Source organism: Oncorhynchus nerka, linkage group LG24 (genome assembly GCF_034236695.1).
Source record: "Oncorhynchus nerka isolate Pitt River linkage group LG24, Oner_Uvic_2.0, whole genome shotgun sequence".
Taxonomy (NCBI): domain Eukaryota; kingdom Metazoa; phylum Chordata; class Actinopteri; order Salmoniformes; family Salmonidae; genus Oncorhynchus; species Oncorhynchus nerka.
This window is the reverse complement of record NC_088419.1, coordinates 79,134,207-79,153,617: the sequence shown is the minus strand read 5'-3', so window position 1 is coordinate 79,153,617 and position 19,411 is coordinate 79,134,207. Positions and strand designations below refer to the sequence as shown.

The 19,411-nt window shown below is 46.7% G+C and overlaps 1 protein-coding gene across 1 annotated transcript in view; it reads left to right on the top strand.

The window, feature by feature from the left end:
• Nucleotides 1-19,411, top strand: part of LOC115120241 (zinc finger CCCH domain-containing protein 3-like) — a 118,584-nt gene that overhangs the window by 41,603 nt on the left and 57,570 nt on the right. Inside the window, exon 4 of the mRNA XM_065009178.1 lies at nucleotides 15,284-15,434. Coding sequence (XP_064865250.1) covers nucleotides 15,284-15,434 — 151 coding nt within the window. The remainder of the gene's footprint in view (nucleotides 1-15,283; nucleotides 15,435-19,411) is intronic.

Sequence of the window (19,411 nt, the reverse complement as noted above, 5' to 3'; positions counted from 1 at the left end):
GTGAGAGAGAGTGGGGAAAGATGAGAGAGGTGTGTGAGAGAGAGTGGGGAAAGATGTGGGGGTGAGAAGAAGCGACCAGGTGGGGGTGAGGAGAGCGACAGAGTACAGTATTGATTTGGGGCAGTTCATTCTGTGCTGTCTCTGGTGAGTTGCTCTGGGGGAAATAGCTAGTTTGTCTCCTGTCACTGTGGCTTCACACTTAAAGAGAAACAAAGGGAGGTGTGACAAAGCCACTTGTCTCCATAGACGAGAGCATCAACATCACAGGGACCTGGGAAGTCACTGGGGAGATGGATGGAGAGGAGTGGCTGTGTAGTTGTGGAGAAGCTTGTATTGATCATTGGTCGTTTACTGTCCCTCGTTCCCTGGTGAATTGCACTGTGGGAAGTGGTTCATTTGTCTCCTGTCCAGGGGGCTTAGACACTGTGTGTGTGTGTTTAGGTACATATATATGTGCGTATGTGTGTGTGTGGTCATTTGTCTCCTGTCCTGGGTCAGCCTCGGCTGTTAAATGCCTCGCTCTATCTCTGTGGTGACACTGATGTCATTGATCCCTCTGTCCAATGACAGTAATGCTGAACTGATTGGACTGTAGGCCTCATTGACATGATATATAGATTCTTTACTAAAGAAATTGTATAGGAAGAACAGAGCAGCTATGAAAGAATGATGAAGCACTGTACTGTTTGATCTAGGATGCCAACCTGAACAAAGGTGTTATGACTGGAGGACAGGCGTGGGTAGGGTGTGAATCCATGATGCCTATTATGGAGGAGCTTTGGATTTGACGTTACTATGCTCCTTATAGGAGCCAAAGGCTTAAGTCAAGTTCAGTTTAGATTTGATAGATGTGTTATGTTCACAGTACCCTGTAGACCAGTCCTGGGAATGTTCACAGTACCCCGTAGACCAGTAGACCAGTCCTGGGAATGTTCACAGTACCCCGTAGACCAGTCCTGGGAATGTTCACAGTACCCCGTAGACCAGTCCTGGGAATGTTCACAGTACCCCGTAGACCAGTCCTGGGAATGTTCACAGTACCCCGTAGACCAGTCCTGGGAATGTTCACAGTACCCCGTAGACCAGTCCTGGGAATGTTCACAGTACCCCGTAGACCAGTCCTGGGAATGTTCACAGTACCCCGTAGACCAGTCCTGGGAATGTTCACAGTACCCCGTAGACCAGTCCTGGGAATGTTCACAGTACCCCGTAGACCAGTCCTGGGAATGTTCACAGTACCCCGTAGACCAGTCCTGGGAATGTTCACAGTACCCCGTAGACCAGTCCTGGGGAATGTTCACAGTACCCCGTAGACCAGTAGACCAGTCCTGGGGAATGTTCACAGTACCCCGTAGACCAGTAGACCAGTCCTGGGGAATGTTCACAGTACCCCGTAGACCAGTCCTTGGGAATGTTTACAGTACCCCGTAGACCAGTCCTGGGAATGTTCACAGTACCCCGTAGACCAGTAGACCAGTCCTGGGGAATGTTTACAGTACCCCGTAGACCAGTCCTTGGGAATGTTTACAGTACCCCGTAGACCAGTCCTGGGAATGTTCACAGTACCCCGTAGACCAGTCCTGGGGAATGTTCACAGTACCCCGTAGACCAGTCCTGGGAATGTTTACAGTACCCCGTAGACCAGTCCTGGGAATGTTCACAGTACCCCGTAGACCAGTCCTGGGAATGTTTAGTTTAGTTTTAGTTAACATGACTGCAAATCCTAGGTGACGCTTATGCACGAAACCGATATGGAGACTAGACACTATACTAGCATGTAAAAGGGTGACATATACACACACACACACTCTGAGGTCAGGCCAGTGTGTGTGTCAGTAGTGTTATCCAAGCTGTGGTTATGTAAGTAGCTAGGGGCCTCTGGGAGCTGTATTACATGGCCAGTTTGGCCCCTGACTGACTAGCTGTTTACAAGACAACCTCAGCCTCCTACTGAGAAACACCTGTTTGTGAATTTGACAGTCACAAGACTGGGACTTCAAATAGGCCTATGGAATGTCAAGGGAACTGTAGCCTGTTCAGATGGGTTAAATGGGAAGTGAAATCTGGACACTGACTGTAGGTCTATAACCTCTCACATAGCCTTACTATTAACTCCTGCAGAATTCAACATTTCTTGCAGTGAAATTATACAGCAAATGTAGGCAATTTATTTAATGGAGAAATATGATTTCTTTCCTTCATCATCTTGAGAGAATGTGAATGTGCAGTTAGAGACGTCTGTAGAGGTGCTATAGTATTTCAACCACATAAAATATGCATCCAAGACGATCTGAAATCTTATCAGAAACATGTTGGGTTGTTTTCACAGCTTTCTATTTCCTTAGAACCAGTCAAACTGATGTCATTTGGACATTTTGCACAGGAAATGTTACCTGTTTGGACACTCATCAGGGGCCACTAAGATGCTTCTGGATGCTAGTTTGTGTATTTGATATTGGCCCAGCTGCATGGATATGTGGGAGCCTCAAATTGAATTTTGTATAAATTAAATTTGTGTCCATGTGATTGTGTGTTTGCATAATTTGTGCTTGTGTGTTTGTCTCTAGAACAAAGGCCATCTTAATGTACTCTTTTCTCTCCTGCCTCAAAAATAAGTTCTTGTGACTGGTCTATTTTAGAGATGGTTGCACCCCTCTACGATCCTCACCCTCCCTCCTCCGGCTAGACTTTCAGGACATTCTTGGCTTAACGAGTTTGTACATATTAATGACCAACTTGCAGTGCTGCCTCTCCGGTTACCATAACGACAGGGGCCCTCTGCCCAGTTCTCACACACACACTCATATATTCTCTCTCTCTCTCTCTCTCTCTCTCTCTCTCTCTCTCTCTCTACCCCCTTCTCTTTCTCTCTCTCTCTCTCTCTACCCCTTCTCTCTCTACCCCCTTCTCTCTCTCTCTCTACCCCCTTCTCTCTCTCTCTACCCCCTTCTCTCTCTCTCTCTACCCCCTTCTCTCTCTCTCTACCCCTTCTCTCTCTCCCCTTCTCTCTCTTTCTCTCTCTCTCTTTCTCTCTCTCTCTACCCCCTTCTCTCTCTCTCTCTCTCTCTCTCTCCCTCTCTCTCTACCCCCTTCTCTCTCTCTCTCTCTCTCTCTCTCTCTCTCTCTCTCTACCCCCTTCTCTCTCTCTCTCTCTCTCTCTCTCTCTCTCTCTCTCTCTCTCTCTCTCTACCCCTTCTCTCTCTCTACCCCCTTCTGGGTATAGTTGAACAGTTATAAACCTGTCAGTCATTTTTCAGAAGTAGGCTGGTCTTACCTGAACTGTCCCATTGCAGGGCATGTACACGTGTTACTAGACTTAGGTATACCAGAAGTCCTTATAAGAATAGTAAACCAACTCAAATTCAGAGAAGTGAGGACATTTTGACAGTCCTCACTTGTAAAAAGGCAATTTTAGGGTTATGGTTAGTGGTTAGGAAAAATAGGATTTTGAATGGGAATAAATTCTTGGTCCCCAAAAAGTCCCTACAAGTATAGTAAGACATAGATGTGTGTGTGTGGCCTCGCCCTATAGCTCTGAATTGACTGAGCTTATCTTGGTGTACAGTATTTTATCGTTGTACAGTCATTTCTGTGACTTTGGAAGACCTTTTCCATCATGTGTGTATGTGCACCCGTGTGCCAGCGGTTGAGCAGTGGTGCCCGTGCGACCAGAGCAGATGCCCGCTCCTTCCAGGGCTCCTCAGATTAGAAGTTCTGGTGCCAGTCCAGCCCTGCCCAGAGGGACCAATTAGAACACAGCAGCTGCATACACACACACACTGCCTGGGAGAGAAGGCAGAGAGGAAAGGAAGGGGGAGAGAGAGGGAAGAGGAGGGATAGAAGGTTAGAGACTAACTTGGAGAAAGGGGAGATAGAAATGTAGTGTTAGAAGGAGAAGAAGGGGGCGGGTTGATGGGATGATGGAGGGAGTGAAGAAATAGATGAATGAATAGAGAGCTGGAGATGAGTGACTGACTGAAAGAGAAAAAGGTGTAAAGTGTGTGGAGAGAGAGGGAGGGAGAGAAGGGGGGATGAGTGTTAATTTGGAGGCTTGCGTCTTTGGAGCACCTGCTTGACTTCAAAAGGGCTGGGAAGGAGAGAGTGGCAGCCCCCTCTCCCCTCTGCCCTCACCAAATTAGCACCCTGATTGACTGGGCTAGAGAGGCCTCCTATCCCCTTCCTAAACTCCCTGACCACGCACCCCTGACCTCTGCAAATGTAGCCCACTCTGTGTAGCTTTGGTCCGTACTGCTACTACATTAACCTTTAGGCTAACCGCTAAAGTGAGTGGTCAGGCAGTAGTTCATTAGCCTACAGACATCTGGGCATCTGTCGGAAAGTCAGATGTTTTATTTAGTCATGTGCACAGGGTCCCAGATGTAGTTGCAGTGCACAGTGAAATCCTTAAGCTCTGAGCTCCAACAGTGCAGGTGTGAAAAACAATACAACAAAAAAAAAAAATATATATATATATATACATGGTCACAGCTAGGGTCACGACCAGCGCCGGGGGTTATTCTCCTGGAGCAAAACGTTACACTATATAAACAAAAGTATGTTGACACCTCTTCAAATGAGTGGAATCGACTATTTCAGCCACACCCGTTGCTGTCAGGTGTATAAAATCGAGCACACAGCCATGCAATCTCCATAGACAAACATTGGCAGTAGAATTACCTTACTGAAGAGCTCAGTGACTTTCAACGTGGCACCGTCATAGGATGCCACCTTGACAAAAAGTCAGTGGAAACGTCTTGGAGCAACAACGGCTCAGCCGCGAAGTGGTAGACCACACAAGCACACAGAACGGGACCGCCGAGTGGTGAAGCGTGTAAAAATCATCTGTCCTCGGTTGCAACACTCACTACAGAGTTCCAAACTGCCTCTGGACACAACGTCAGCACAATAACTGTTCGTTGGGAGCTTCATGAATGGGTTTCTATGGCCGAGCAGCCACACACAAGCCTAAGATCACCATGTGCAATGCCAAGCGTCGGTTGGAGTGGTGTAAAGCTCGCCGTTGGGTTTGGTGGATGCCAGGAGAATGCTACCTGCCCCAGTTCATAGTGCCAACTGTAAAGTTTGGTTATGGAGAAATAATGGTCTGGGGCTGTTTTTCTTAGTTCGGGCTAGGCCCCTTAGTTCCAGTTAAGGGAAGTCTTAACGCTACAACATACAATGACATTCATGACACGGATATTCATGACAAGGATATTCATGACAATGTCCCCGTGCACAACACGTGGTCCATACAGAAATGGTTTGTCGGGATCGGTGCGCAACTAATTGACTACTGGCCTGTTCAGACCCCTGTCCTCAACCCCATCAAACACCTTTGGGATGAATTGGAACGCTGACTGCGAGCCAGGCCTAATCGCCCAACATCAGTGCTGACCTCACTAATGCTCTTGTGGCTGAATGGAGCAAGTTCCTGCAACAATGTTCCAACATCTAGTGTGCAAATATTTCCCAGAAGAGAGGAGGCTGTTATAGCAGCAAAGGGGGGGACCAACTCCATATTAATGCCTGTGATTTTGGAATGACATGTTCGACGAGCAGGTGTCCATACACTTTTGGTCATGTGGTGTTTATCAGACAACAGTTTGTGAGAGGTGCTGAGGGTTTTGTACATAACTCATAGGCTGCTTGGTGTGTCTTCTGTACGTGTTTTCCCTCCTTGCCTGCCTAGGAGCCAGTTATGTTGGATAGCTCTCCTTCCTTGTCTTCTTCTCCTTCGTGAGCCCTTGTCTTCTTCTCCTTCGTGAGCCCTTGTCTTCTTCGTGAGCCCTTGTCTTCTTCAGTGAGCCCTTGTCTTCTTCGTGAGCCCTTGTCTTCTTCGTGAGCCCTTGTCTTCTTCGTGAGCCCTTGTCTTCTTCGTGATCCCTTGTCTTCTTCGTGAGCCCTTGTCTTCTTCGTGAGCCCTTGTCTTCTTCGTGAGCCCTTGTCTTCTTCGTGAGCCCTTGTCTTCTTCGTGAGCCCTTGTCTTCTTCGTGAGCCCTTGTCTTCTTCGTGAGCCCTTGTCTTCTTCGTGAGCCCTTGTCTCCTTCGTGAGCCCTTGTCTTCTTCTCCTTCGTGAGCCCTTGTCTTCTTCTCCTTCGTGAGCCCTTGTCTTCTTCTCCTTCGTGAGCCCTTGTCTTCTTCTGCTGCGTGAGCCCTTGTCTTCTCCTTCGTGAGCCCTTGTCTTCTTCTCCTTCGTGAGCTCTTGTCTTCTACTCCTTCGTGAGCCCTTGTCTGATAAGGTGATGGGAAAGAACCAGTCTCAACTAGGCATTTCACCTATCACTGACCTTGTTTTGACAGCATGGGGCTGTATTATAGACCGATCCTACTAAGAGAACACACACACACAAACCTCAACTACCAGGTATCAAACTTAACATTTCAACACCTGGTAGCTCAAAGTGTGTGACACACCAGTTGTCTCGACCTTACCAGTGTGTTATTGTGTAATGGAGAACTCATGAAAGGTGTATCCCTTATGAAAGAACAGCCTCTTCCCTTTCTCCCTAACCCTCTCTCTCTCTAACTCCCCACGGGTCCAGTTGATTCAAATAACCAACTCATCTTCAAGCTTTGATTATTTGAATCAGCTGTGTAGTGCTAGGCCAAAAATCTAAACGTACCGTAGCTAACTTGAAGGGGGGTAAAGTGTTACCCAAACCCTCTTGGGGGGAGAGTGTCAGTTTGGCAGTGGAAGAATTCCCACTCCATGGGTCAGGGTTTAGGAGTCGGGGGTGTGAGTTACAGATGATGGCTTCACCGCGATGACTGACAACCCCCCCCCCAACCTCTCACCAGGGTCTCCCTATCATGAACTCCTCCTTCTTCCCTCTCTCCTTCTATTTGTCATCTCTTCTTCTCATACACCCTCTTATGACACTTCATCTAATCTTTCCTCAATATCGCTTTTATTGTGAGCTTCAACTTGAACTGAATGTAACACGTAATACTGTAGCATGCCCAAACAGGAAGCACTGTGGACCAGCAACTCTGTCCATCGTCACTTCTGAATCGCACAGTCTCTCAAGGCAGCTATGTTTTTCTCCTTAGGAACGTATTCAAGGTCACACACACACCATCTAACCCCTGACAGCAGGTCTGGGGCGAGAGGCTGTGTCTCCTTCCTGTAGCATGTGTCCACTGCACCTGTCAATCTACACAGAGGGCAGAGTTCCCTTTTCTCCTTCTCTTCTCTCTCTCTGTCTTTATTTTCCTCTCCTTGTCTTTGTCCCCTCATTCTCACTCCTGCTCTCTCTCCCACCACCCTTCTCTTTCTCCTTCCCTCTTTAACCTGAGACTTGTACACACTCACACGTACTCTCCCTGAAACACACACATTTAAACATACACTAATATGTCAATAGAGTATTTGTGAAAATACGGCCTCAAGTCATATGCAGACACCACTACCCACTCTCTCATACACAGACATGGGCACACAGACATGGGCGCACAGACATGGGCACACAGACATGGGCACACAGACATGGGCACACAGACATGGGCGCACAGACATGGGCGCACAGACATGCCAGTTAGTGCATGGAACAGGGTGGGGCAGTGGAGTACTACTAATATAGGAGAGATCTGCTCTTACTTACTTTACATGTGTATCTATAAGTAAAGGGAGTGCCTGCCTGAGCTTAGCATTGGGTGTTTAAGTATAGCCTAGTAACTTGAGCTTCAAAATGGTGGCTAACCACTTGACATTTGGTATGCATTTAAATACGATATCCTCACATAAGCAATTAAAGTGCAGCATTAGCTTAGCATGGGCCATGTTAAGTCAGTCAGATGTTAGCGTTGGGCATGTCTATCAGATTCCCACTGGGAATCAGAGGATGAGCCCTGGGGAATTTGACTGGAGACTGATGGGGTGTGTGTATGTATGGGGGGGGGGGAATAGAAGCTCCGGTATCAGACTGACTGTCAATAACAAGATTAATGGTCTACCGAGTGGTTCTGGTTGGGGGGAACAGGGAGTGCTGTTAGCTGGAATTAGCCGTCAGGTAAGGAGAAGTGTAGCTTGGCAGACTCTCAGCGGCTTTAGGAAGGGACTAGATGGGGAGAGGTGGGGGTCACAGCACAGGCAGGGGGAGCGGAGGGATGGATAGCAGCCTGACTAGACTCTCCACACCGTGTGGTGCAGTGCCATGATGACATGATTTGATAATCCCTAAGAGGGTGGAGTGGTGCTGTGTGATCCAGCGTCATGCCACTCTGAGGAAGACCGGATGAAGAGAGAGCAGGAGGTGGAGGTCTGGAGTGGCAGGCAGTGGCAGATCTACTCTACTTTCAGCCCCTGTCCCATCATAGAAGACATTAACAGTCTTGTCGTCTTCAGTTGCAGTCAATCAGATGTTGTATGTTATAGGAGTTGATCTGTTTCAGGGGCTGTTACTACATGATAGGAAAGCATTGAAATCATTCATTCATGCCTGCTGCTAAATCACAGCTGAAGAGAGAGTGATCCAAACCATGTAGAACTCTGTAGTTCTGTTTAGAGAGTTTGTAGAAGGTTGAGAGTGTGAGGTAAGTAACAGCAGTCAGGAGTAGAGGGTGTGAGGTGGGCCGGCTGGCTGAGTGCTGTGCAGAGAGAATAGAGTAGATCATCTGTGGTTTCACAGCATAGAGTGGTGTGTCATCTTGGGATGGATGGGTTCGATGTGTGTGTGTGTTGTCAGCGTGGGATAAATGGTGTGCTCTGATTGTAAACCCCAGCAGGTTGTGTTGGTTGAGTGGGCCTGGGAGCAATAGGGTCTCAATCTTATTCTGCTAGACCATTGCGCACACACACACACACACACACACACACACAACCAGGGGTCTCAATCTTCCCCTAATAGACCTGACAGCGAGGTGGGGGAGTGAGAGCGAGTACTCCCATTCTACCCCACGCACGTGTGTAGCTGTAAACGGGCTGTTATTAAATAACAGCTAAACACATTGTGTGTTTGGGACTAGGTGGGGTGTGTTCGGGCTGTTTGGGACTAGGTGGGGTGTGTTCGGGCTGTTTGGGACTAGGTGGGGTGTGTTCGGGCTGTTTGGGACTAGGTGGGGTGTGTTCGGCTGTTTGGGACTAGGTGGGGTGTGTTCGGGCTGTTTGGGACTAGGTGGGGTGTGTTTGGGACTAGGTGGGGTGTGTTCGGGCTGTTTGGGACTAGGTGGGGTGTGTTTGGGACTAGGTGGGGTGTGTTCGGGCTGTTTGGGACTAGGTGGGGTGTGTTTGGGACTAGGTGGGGTTCGTTTGGGACTAGGTGGGGTGCGTTTGGGGCTAGGTGGGGTGCGTTTGGGGCTAGGTGGGGTGCGTTTGGGGCTAGGTGGGGTGCGTTTGGGACTAGGTGGGGTGTGTTTGGGCTGTTTGGGACTAGGTGGGGTGCGTTTGGGACTAGGTGGGGTGCGTTTGGGGCTAGGTGGGGTGCGTTTGGGGCTAGGTGGGATGCGTTTGGGGCTAGGTGGGGTGTGTTTGGGGCTAGGTGGGGTGCGTTTGGGGCTAGGTGGGGTGCGTTTGGGGCTAGGTGGGGTGCGTTTGGGGCTAGGTGGGATGCGTTTGGGACTAGGTGGGGTGTGTTTGGGCTGTTTGGGACTAGGTGGGGTGCGTTTGAGACTAGGTGGGGTGCGTTTGGGGCTAGGTGGGGTGCGTTTGGGGCTAGGTGGGGTGCGTTTGGGGCTAGGTGGGATGCGTTTGGGACTAGGTGGGGTGTGTTTGGGCTGTTTGGGACTAGGTGGGGTGCGTTTGGGACTAGGTGGGGTGCGTTTGGGGCTAGGTGGGGTGCGTTTGGGGCTAGGTGGGGTGCGTTTGGGACTAGGTGGGGTGCGTTTGGGACTAGGTGGGGTGCGTTTGGGACTAGGTGGGGTGTGTTTGGGTGTTTGGAATGGGAGGGAGGGCTAAATGTACACACACCACACACACAGGCGGGGAGTCGGTAAGAGGGATGGGGTGTGAGCCACAGCACGGCAGCAGTCTGTGACAAGCCCTATCCGTCATCTGCCAGGAGGCCCAAATAGCTCTGACTGTAATAAAGATGACTGCTGGGAGAAGGAACTACAAGGCCATGCAACTAATCCTGCACAACCAAACCACCTCACGCACACGCACAGCCTTACCTCATTCAAACATACACAATTGTTTTATTTTGTATTTATTTATTTCACCTTTATTTAACCAGGTTGGCCAGTTGAGAACAAGTTCTCATTTACAACTACGACCTGGCCAAGATAAAGCAAAGCAGTGCGACAAAAACAACGCAGAGTTACACATGGAATAAACAAATGTACAGTCAATAATACAATAGAAAATTAACATTTGTGCGTGGTAGGGCTGACCCCATTTAGTCGACTGGTCGATCTGCTGTTGGTCGACTGAGTAACAAATAAAGAAAATTAATGGCACACGAGACACCTCTCTGATTCACACCTGTCTCAGTGGACTAGTCCATTGCAGAGGCCGCGGGGATGGCTCACCAGTAGCGCATTTACCGTTAATTACCATCATTTCTAATCTACAATGTCTGTTTGGTTATGGTAACTTCTGTTAATGCATTCAATATTTATTATTATTACAGTCTTACTGTTGTCATTGTCAGAGTGGACATGTTTTTTGCAGTGTGCACAACAAAGGCTACACTTGTGAGAAAAAGGTTTTGGTAAGGATGCACACCTGATTACACATACTGTAGAAGTAGGTCTGGGCTACCTGGCCTTGCACATTATATAGGCCTAGAAATGTGCCCATTTGTGGATCTGGAGGTCATAAGGTGAATGCACCAATTTGTAAGTCGCTCTGGATAAGAGCGTCTGCTAAATGACTTAAATGTAAATGTAAATGATCTGATAGTGTTTCTGTGTCTTATCTCCCCACCACTGTGGAGAGTCTCAGTCATTTATTTTTCTTCACCTCAATCAGCAAGTAAACAAAGTCTGTTTTTACATCCATTGACAATGACAATATTTCCTCGATAACCACTCGGCATGTAAAAAATAAAATAAAGGTCATACCCGGATCTGGTGTAGGCCTGATTGTGTAGGCCTGATTGTGTAGGCCTGATCGTGTAGGCCTGATCGTGTAGGCCTGATCGTGTAGGCCTGATCGTGTAGGCCTGATCGTGTAGGCCTGATCGTGTAGGCCTGATCGTGTAGGCCTATTGTAGGAGTTTTTTTTTATTATATAAATTTGCCAATATTTCTAAAAACCTGTTTTTGATTTGTCATTATGGTGTATTGTGTGTAGATTGTTGAGAATTAATTTTTTTAAATTAATTTTTAAAATAAGGCTGTAACTTAACAAAACGTGAAAGTCAAGGTGTCTGAATACTTTCTGAATGTACTGTATAGACACACCCTATGTTTGAATATAATCAACTATATTTAGGCTACTTTGTCTGATGCTTTAAGCACTGCAATTGACTAAAAAGAGGGAGCCAGAGATCAATGTTGCCTAACCAGAAGAAAAACACCTGTTCCCGATCCGACCCTCATACTCGTGCTGCTGCTGGCCTTCACAGATTCTGTGTTTGTGTTCATTTAGCGTGCCAAGTTATGATTATCAGATACACATTTTTGTGGAACAGTTTTTCATTTAATTTATAATAGTCTTCATATCTCAAAATAAATGTCATGGTGTTAATCAAAAATCCAAATCAAAATGATACAAATCTAAAATGAACTTCTATTGCCATTGCCAATATCTAAAAGTATCCTACATAAAGACAATAAATAAAGACATTGCATCCTGCAGGTAGCAAATATCCTGATTTTAAAAATAAATATCCTATAAATTGCATTGGTAATGCATGGACTGTCTGCAAGGAACTTGAAACATTGTATCAACTATTACCTTGCGCCAGTGAGCTCTGGAAAGACAGACAGCTGTAGGCTATTTGTGCAAGGGATAAGAAGTAATCATGTAGGCCTATTTTAGGAGGTTTACACCAGATCACGGTATGGCATTTATTTCTTGTTTTCATGCTGATTGATGGCTGTAATCGCTGCTTCAACATAGTAGAGTAATGGGTCTGAATACTTATGTAAATGTGATATTACCTTTTTTTTATATATGTATATAAAAATACATTTACATAAGTATTCAGACCCTTTACTCTACTTTGTTGATGCACCTTTGGCAGCGATTACAGACTTCACTCTTCTTGGGTATGATGCTACAAGCTTGGCACACCTGTATTTGGTGAGTTTTGCCCATTCCTCTCTGCAGATCCTCTCAAGCTCTGTTGGGTTGGATGGGGAGCGTCGCTGCACAGCTATTTTCAGGTCTATCCAGAGATGTTAGATTGGGTTCAAGTCCGGGCTCTGACTGGGCCACTCAAGGACATTTAGAGACTTGTCCCGAAGCCACCGCTGCGTTGTCTTAGCTTTGTGCTTAGGGTCGTTGTCCTGTTGGAAGGTGAACCATCGTCCCATCTGAGGTCCGCTCTGGAGCAGGGCGGTGTGGAGTGCGATTGCGTCATCTGTTCGGGCGGTATGCAAATTGGAGTGGGTCTAGGGTATCCAGGAGGATGCTGTTGATGCGAGCCAGCACTTTGACTACCTACGTGAGTGCTACAGGGCGGTAATCATTTAGGCAGGTTACCTTCGCTATCTTGGGCACAGGGACTAAGGTGGTCTGTTTGAAACATGTAGGTACTACAGACTCCGTCAGGGAGAGGTTGAAGATGTCAGTGAAGACACTTGCCAGTTGGTCTGCACATGCTTTCAGTGCACGTCCTGGTAATCCATCTGGCCCCGTGGCTTTGTGAATGTTGACCTGTTTAAAGGTCATGCTCACATCGGCTACTGAGAGCGTTATAACACAGTCATCTAGAACAGCTGATGCTGTAGTGCATGCTTCAGTGTTGCTTGCCCCAAAGCTAGCATAAAAGGCATTTAGCTCATCTGGTAGGCTCGCGTCACTGGGCAGCTCGCGTCTGGTTTTTCCTTTGTAGTCCGTAGTAGTTTCCAAGCCCTGCTGCATCCGACTAGCGTCAGAGCCGGTGTGGTAGGATTCAATCTTAATCCTGTATTGATGCTTTGCTTGTTTGATGGTTCAAAGGGCAGAGTGGGATTTCTTATAGGCATCTGGATTAGTTACTCCTTGAAAGCAGCAGCTTTAGCCTTTAGCTCAATGCGGATGTTGCCTGTAATCCATGGCTTCTGGTTGGGATATGTACGTACAGTCACTGTGGGGACAATGGGGATGCACTTATTGATGAAGCCGATGACTGAGGTGGTGTACTCCTCAATGCCATTGGATGAATCCTGAAACATATTCCAGTCTCATGGTCTGAGAGTTCTTTAGGGGCCTTTTGGCAAACTCCAAGTGGGCTGTCATGTGCCTTTTACTGAGGAGTGCCTTTTGTCTGGCCATGAGGCCTGATTGGTGTAGTGCTACAGGAAAGGTTGTCCTTCTGGAAGGTTCTCCCATAGTGACCATCGGGTTCTTGGTCACCTCCCTGACCCAGGCCCTTCTGCCCCGACTGAGTATTTCTGTTTTATTTGTAATAAAACCTGTTTTTGCTTTGTCATTATGGGGTATTGTGTGTAAATGTTTTTTAATCTATTTTAGAATAAGGCTGTAGCGTAACAATGTGGAAAAAGTCAAGGGGTCTGAATAATATCCGAATGCACTGTATATGAAAAAATACACATTTGAAAATGAATACTAATTAATTTGTCAAAAGAACAGGCCACTCTCGGTCGACCCAAGATTTTGTTTTGTCGGGAACAGCCCTAGTGTGTGCAGGTCCTGTGCGAGTGTGCGCATACATGTAAGTGTGTGTGTTTGGGGCAGGCCTCAGCATGCTGTGTAGTGATTTGATCATAGGTAAATGTTTGTCTGAGATTAATTCTACAGTTAATCGAGAGCTGTGTGCTGCCTGACAATGACACACTCCCTGTCAACGAGAGAGAGAGAGAGAGAGAGAGAGAGAGAGAGAGAGAGAGAGAGAGAGAGAGAGAGAGAGAGAGAGAGAGAGAGAGAGAGAGAGAGAGAGAGAGAGAGAGAGAGAGAGAGAGAGAGAAGGAAGATATATTGTTTTGTCATTCCTCCAAGCTGCTGTTTGCTTCTTGGTCATGCTTTGTTATTAAATGCTAATTACCATGACAACAATCAAAGCAATTGGCAATTAAAGACATTTGATACAGATAATTTAAATTTAGTAGAGGAGGCACATTGTTGGGTGTCTCGCTCTGTCCGTCCCTCCTTCGCTCTCTCTCTCGCTCTTTCTCCTTCTTCAGTCATTAAGAATACACACTATTGTCACTGTCACAGTGAGAGATGTGTGGTAGAGGGGGAGCAGAGAGAGATTTTCTTTCTGTCACCCACACACTCTTTTTCTACTGCTGGTTCTCAGGGTTTGTCTTGAGTGAACAGAAGGTGATTTATGGGAGATTCTGCTGGAAGACTTTTTTTCACCGTGTTTTTTTTTCTTCAGTTATAGGATTCAGTTATAAAATCATCACATGTGTATTTCAATTCTGAAATTGTCCCAAAGTTCTATTCATTCTTGAATCATCCCAAAGTTATTTTTAAATTAGAATCCACTGTCCCGACATTCTAATTCCACTGGATTCATCCCAGTCCTCCGATCTTCAGAATCATCAGTCTTATTGATTCTTCCACAGTCATCAGACTCTACCTGAGTCTTCACAGTACACTGCCTGATCCTGAATGCTACATCCTAACTCCTGGCTCTGATAAATCCTCTAGTTTGGTAAATTGGCGTAAAGCATCGGTTTCAGATCCTCGCAGATGCAAATGCCATCCTTTACCCAGCACAGCATGTCAGCCAAGCTCAACCATCATAAAGCAATATGATGGATACACACCCAAATAAATAAATAACAAACAGTCCTATTCTTTTTCTTTTTTTTCTCCTCTCCTATGATGGATCTACAAAATGATATAAGGAATGAAACTTAAAGAGAGGGAGAGGGGGGAGTTATGATTTATTAGGCTCATATATATTCCTCCTTTATTATTCTCTCCCATCGTTACATGTGAAGCTCGTTAAAGAGCACACCTGCCTGCTACTGAGTTGTAGGACTTCTAGAAGGAGAGGTGGAGAAAAATCATCTAATCAGAAGTCTCACGGAGACAAAAATGTGTCGGTGTCTCTGTCGGTGTCTGTCATCTATTGTTGCTGTTGTATCTGTCAACACTTTGCTGGCAACACAGGCTTGCCAGCAAATACCTCAGTGGTGCATGGGCACGTTGTACCTTTTAAATTAGCGTGTGCATATGCTGTCCTGTATTGGTTTCTTGATCTGTCAATTCTTCTTTCCTCCCCAGGTCCCGCCTCCCCGACCCTGCGTAGCCAGGCGATTCAGAGGGTGTTCAGGACCCGCTATAAGATAGAGACATGCCTGGGCGGCGACAACGCACACACAGCCAACTATAGCCACACCCTCTCTTGGAGAGCAAAGAGGATCCAGGCGGCCAGGTAACACACACACTCATTCGCAGATACATAAACAGTGAACCACATGATACACTATATGCAAATGAATGTGGACATCCCTTCAAATGAATGGATTTGGCTATTTAGCCATACCTGTTGCTGACATGTGTATAAAATTGGGCACACAGCCATGCAATCTCCATAGAGAAACATTAGCAGTAGAATGGCCCTAACTGAAGAACACAAGAACTGTTCGTCAGGTGCTTAAGTAAATGGGTTTCCATGGCCGAGCAGCCACACACAAGCTTAAGATCACCATGCGCAATGCCAAGCGACTGCTGGAGTGGTGTAAAGCTCCCCGCCATTGGAATCTGGAGCTGTGGCAACGCATTCTCTGGAGTGAGGAATCATGCTTCACAATCTGTCATTTTGGCGGATGCCAGGAGAACACTACCTGCCACAATGCATAGTGCCAACTGTAAAGTTTGGTGGAGGAGGAATAATGGTCTGGGGATGTTTTTCATGGTTCGGTCTAGGCCTCTTCGTTCCAGTGAAGGGAAATCTTAACGCTACAGCATACAACGACATTCTAGACGATTCTATGCTTCCAAGTTTGTGGCAACAGTTTGGGGAAGGCCCTTTCCTGTTTCAGCATGACAATGCCCCCATGCACAAAGCGAGGTCCATACAGAAATGGTTTGCCGAGATCACTGTGGAAGAACTTGACTGGCCTGCACAGAGCCCCTGACCCCAACCCCATCCAACACCTTCGCCGACTGCGTGCCAGGCCAAATCACCCAACATCAGTGACCTCACTAATGGTCTTGTGGCTGAATGGACGTAAGTCCCCGCAGCAATGTTACAAGATCTAGTGGAAAGCCTTCCCAGTAGAGTGGAGGCTGTTATAGCAGCAAAGCGGGAACCAACTCCATATTAATGTTCATGATTTTGGAATGAGATGTTCGACGAGCAGGTGTCCACATACATTTGGTCATGTAATGTATATAGAGTGCATTGGAAAGTATTCAGGCCCCATCACTTTTTCCACATTTTCTTATGTTACAGCCTTATTCTATGATTGATGAGGGGAAATAAATATGTAATCCATCTACACACAATACCCCATAATGACAAAGCAAAAACAAGTTTTTAGAAATGTTTGCAAATGTATTAAAAACCAAAAACTGATATCACGTTTCATTAAGTATTCAGGCCCTTTACTCTGTACTTTGTTGAAGCACCTTTGGCAGAGATTATGGTCTCTTTTCTTCTTAGGTATGACACTACAATCTTGGCACACCTGTATTTAGGGAGTTTATCCCATTAATCTCTGCAGATTATCTCAAACTCTGTCAGGTTGAATTGGGAGCCTGTGAATCGCTGCACAGCTGTTTTCAGGTCTCCAGATATGTTAGATCGGGTTCAAGTCCAGGCTCTTTCTGGGCCACTCATGGACATAGACTTGTCCCGAAGCCACTCCTGCATTGTCTTAGCTGTGTGCTTAGGGTCGTTGTCCTGTTAGAAGTTGAACCTTCGGCCCAGTCTGAGGTCCTGAGCGCTCTGGAGCAAGTTTTCATCAAGGATCTCTCTCTGTACTTTGCTCCATTCATCTTTCCCTCGATCCTGACTAGTCTGCCAGTCCCTGCTGCTGAAAAACATCCCCACAGCATGATGCTGCCACCACCTTGCTTCACTGTAGGTATTGTGCCATGTTTCCTCCAGATGTGACGCTTGGCATTCAGGCCAAAGAGTTAATTCTTGGTTTCATCAGACCAGAGAATCTTGTTTCTCATGGTCTGAGAGTCTTTAGGTGCCTTTTGGCAAACTCCAGGAGGGCTGTCATGTGCCTTTTATTGAGGAGTGGCTTCCATCTGGCCACTCTACCATGCAGGTCTGATTGGTGGAGTGCTGCAGAGATGTTTGTCGTTCTGGAGAGACAAACTCCGGAGCTCTGTCAGAGTAACCATTGGGTTCCCGGGTCACCTCCCTGACCAACGGCCCTTCTCCCCCAATTGCTCAATTTGGCCAGGAGGCCAGCTCTAGGAAGAGTCTTGGTGGTTCCAAACTTTTTCCATTCAAGAATGATGGAGGCCACAGTGTTCTTGGGGACCTTCAATGCTGCAGAAATGTGTTGGTACCCTTCGTTAAGATACTAACAGCTTACAAACACTAGGCAATTAAGGTCACGTTTATGAAAACTTAGGACACTAAAGAGGCCCTTCTACTGACTGAAAAACACAGAAAGATGCCCAGGGTCTCTGCTCATCTGTGTGAACGTGCCTTAGGCATGCTGCAAGAAGGCATGAGGACTGCAGATGTGGCCAGGGAGGTCCGTATTGTGAGACACCTAAGACAGCGCTACAGGGAGACAGGATGGATAGCTGATCGTCCTCGCAGTGGCAGACCATGTGTAAAAACACCTGCATAGGATCGGTACATCCGAACATCACACCTGCGGGACAGGTACAGGATGGCAACAACAACTGCCCGAGTTACACCAGGAACGCACAATCCCTCCATCAGTGCTCAGACTGTCCGCAATAGGCTGAGAGAGGCTGGACTGAGTGCTTTTAGGCCTGTTGTAAGGCAGGTCCTCACCAGACATCACCGGCAACAGCGTCGCCTATGGTTACAAACCCACCGTCGCTGGATCAGACAGGACCGGTCAAAAAGTTATCTTCACTGATGAGTCGCGGTTTTGTCTCACCAGGGGTGATGGTCGGATTTGTGTTTATCATTGAAGGAATGAGCATTACACCGAGGCCTGTATTCTGGGCGGGATCGATTTTGGAGGTGGAGGGTGCGTTATGGTCTGGGGCGGTGTCCCACAGCGTCATTGGACTGAGCTTGTTGTCAATGCAGGCAATCTCAATGCTGTGAGTTACAGGGAAGACATCCTCCTCCTTCATGTAGTACCCTTCCTGCAGGCTCATCCTGACATGACCCTCCAGCATGACAATGCCTCCAGCCATACTGCTCATTCTGTTTGTGATTTCCTGCAAGACAGGAATGTCAGTGTTCTGCCATGGCCAGCAAAGAGCCCGGATCTCAATGCCATTGAGCACGTCTGGGACCTGTTGGATCGGAGGGTGAGGGCTAGGGCCATTCTCCCCAGAAATGTCCGGGAACTTGCAAGTAGGTGCCTTGGTGGAAGAGTGGGATAACATCTCACAGCTAGAACTGGCAAATCTGGTGCAGTCCATGAGTAGGAGATGCGCTGCAGTACTTAATGCAGCTGGTGGCCAAACCAGATACTGACTGTTACTTTTGATTTTGACCACCCTTTGTTCAGGGACACATTATTCAATTTCTGTTAGTCACACAGTTTTACACATGTTAAGTTTGTTGAAAATAAACGCAGTTGACAGTGAGAGGACGTTTCTTTTTTTGCTGAGTTTATAGACCGGTGTGTGCCTTTTCAAGTCATGTCCAATCTATTGAATTTACCAATCAAGTTGTAGAAACATCTCAAGGATGATCAATGGAAACCTTTCTCTTTATTGTTCATTTTTTCTATCACGCTCTCTTATTCTGAGTGGGGAAATCCACTGAGCTAATTCTACGTTAATTAGCACAATAGGCACTTGTGATGGGTGAGATGTACATGTGATTTACAAGGCTCTATCTTAACCCTTCTCTTTATCCCTCCATATCTCTTTAACACTCATCCATTCTGTCTTTCTTTCGCTCTCTGTGAGGGAGGCGTACAGAACGATAGACCAGAGACAGAATGATGGAAGCGATAGAATGAGATGATGGGAAGGGTTCTACAGATGTTATGAAGTGGTTATGAGGTCATAACTGGGGGACAGAGGGAGAGTTAATGAATGTTTATGGTGAGGTCATTATTGGGCGACAGGCGATACGTTAATGTGTTATTCATGACCTCCTCACCATGGGACAGTTAAACAGTTAATGGTGTATTATGATTATTAACATAGGCTTATGGTTTTATTACACAGGTAATGAATAGGTTATGTGGTTATGGAGTTGATTAATGTATTAAAATGCCTTTGTGC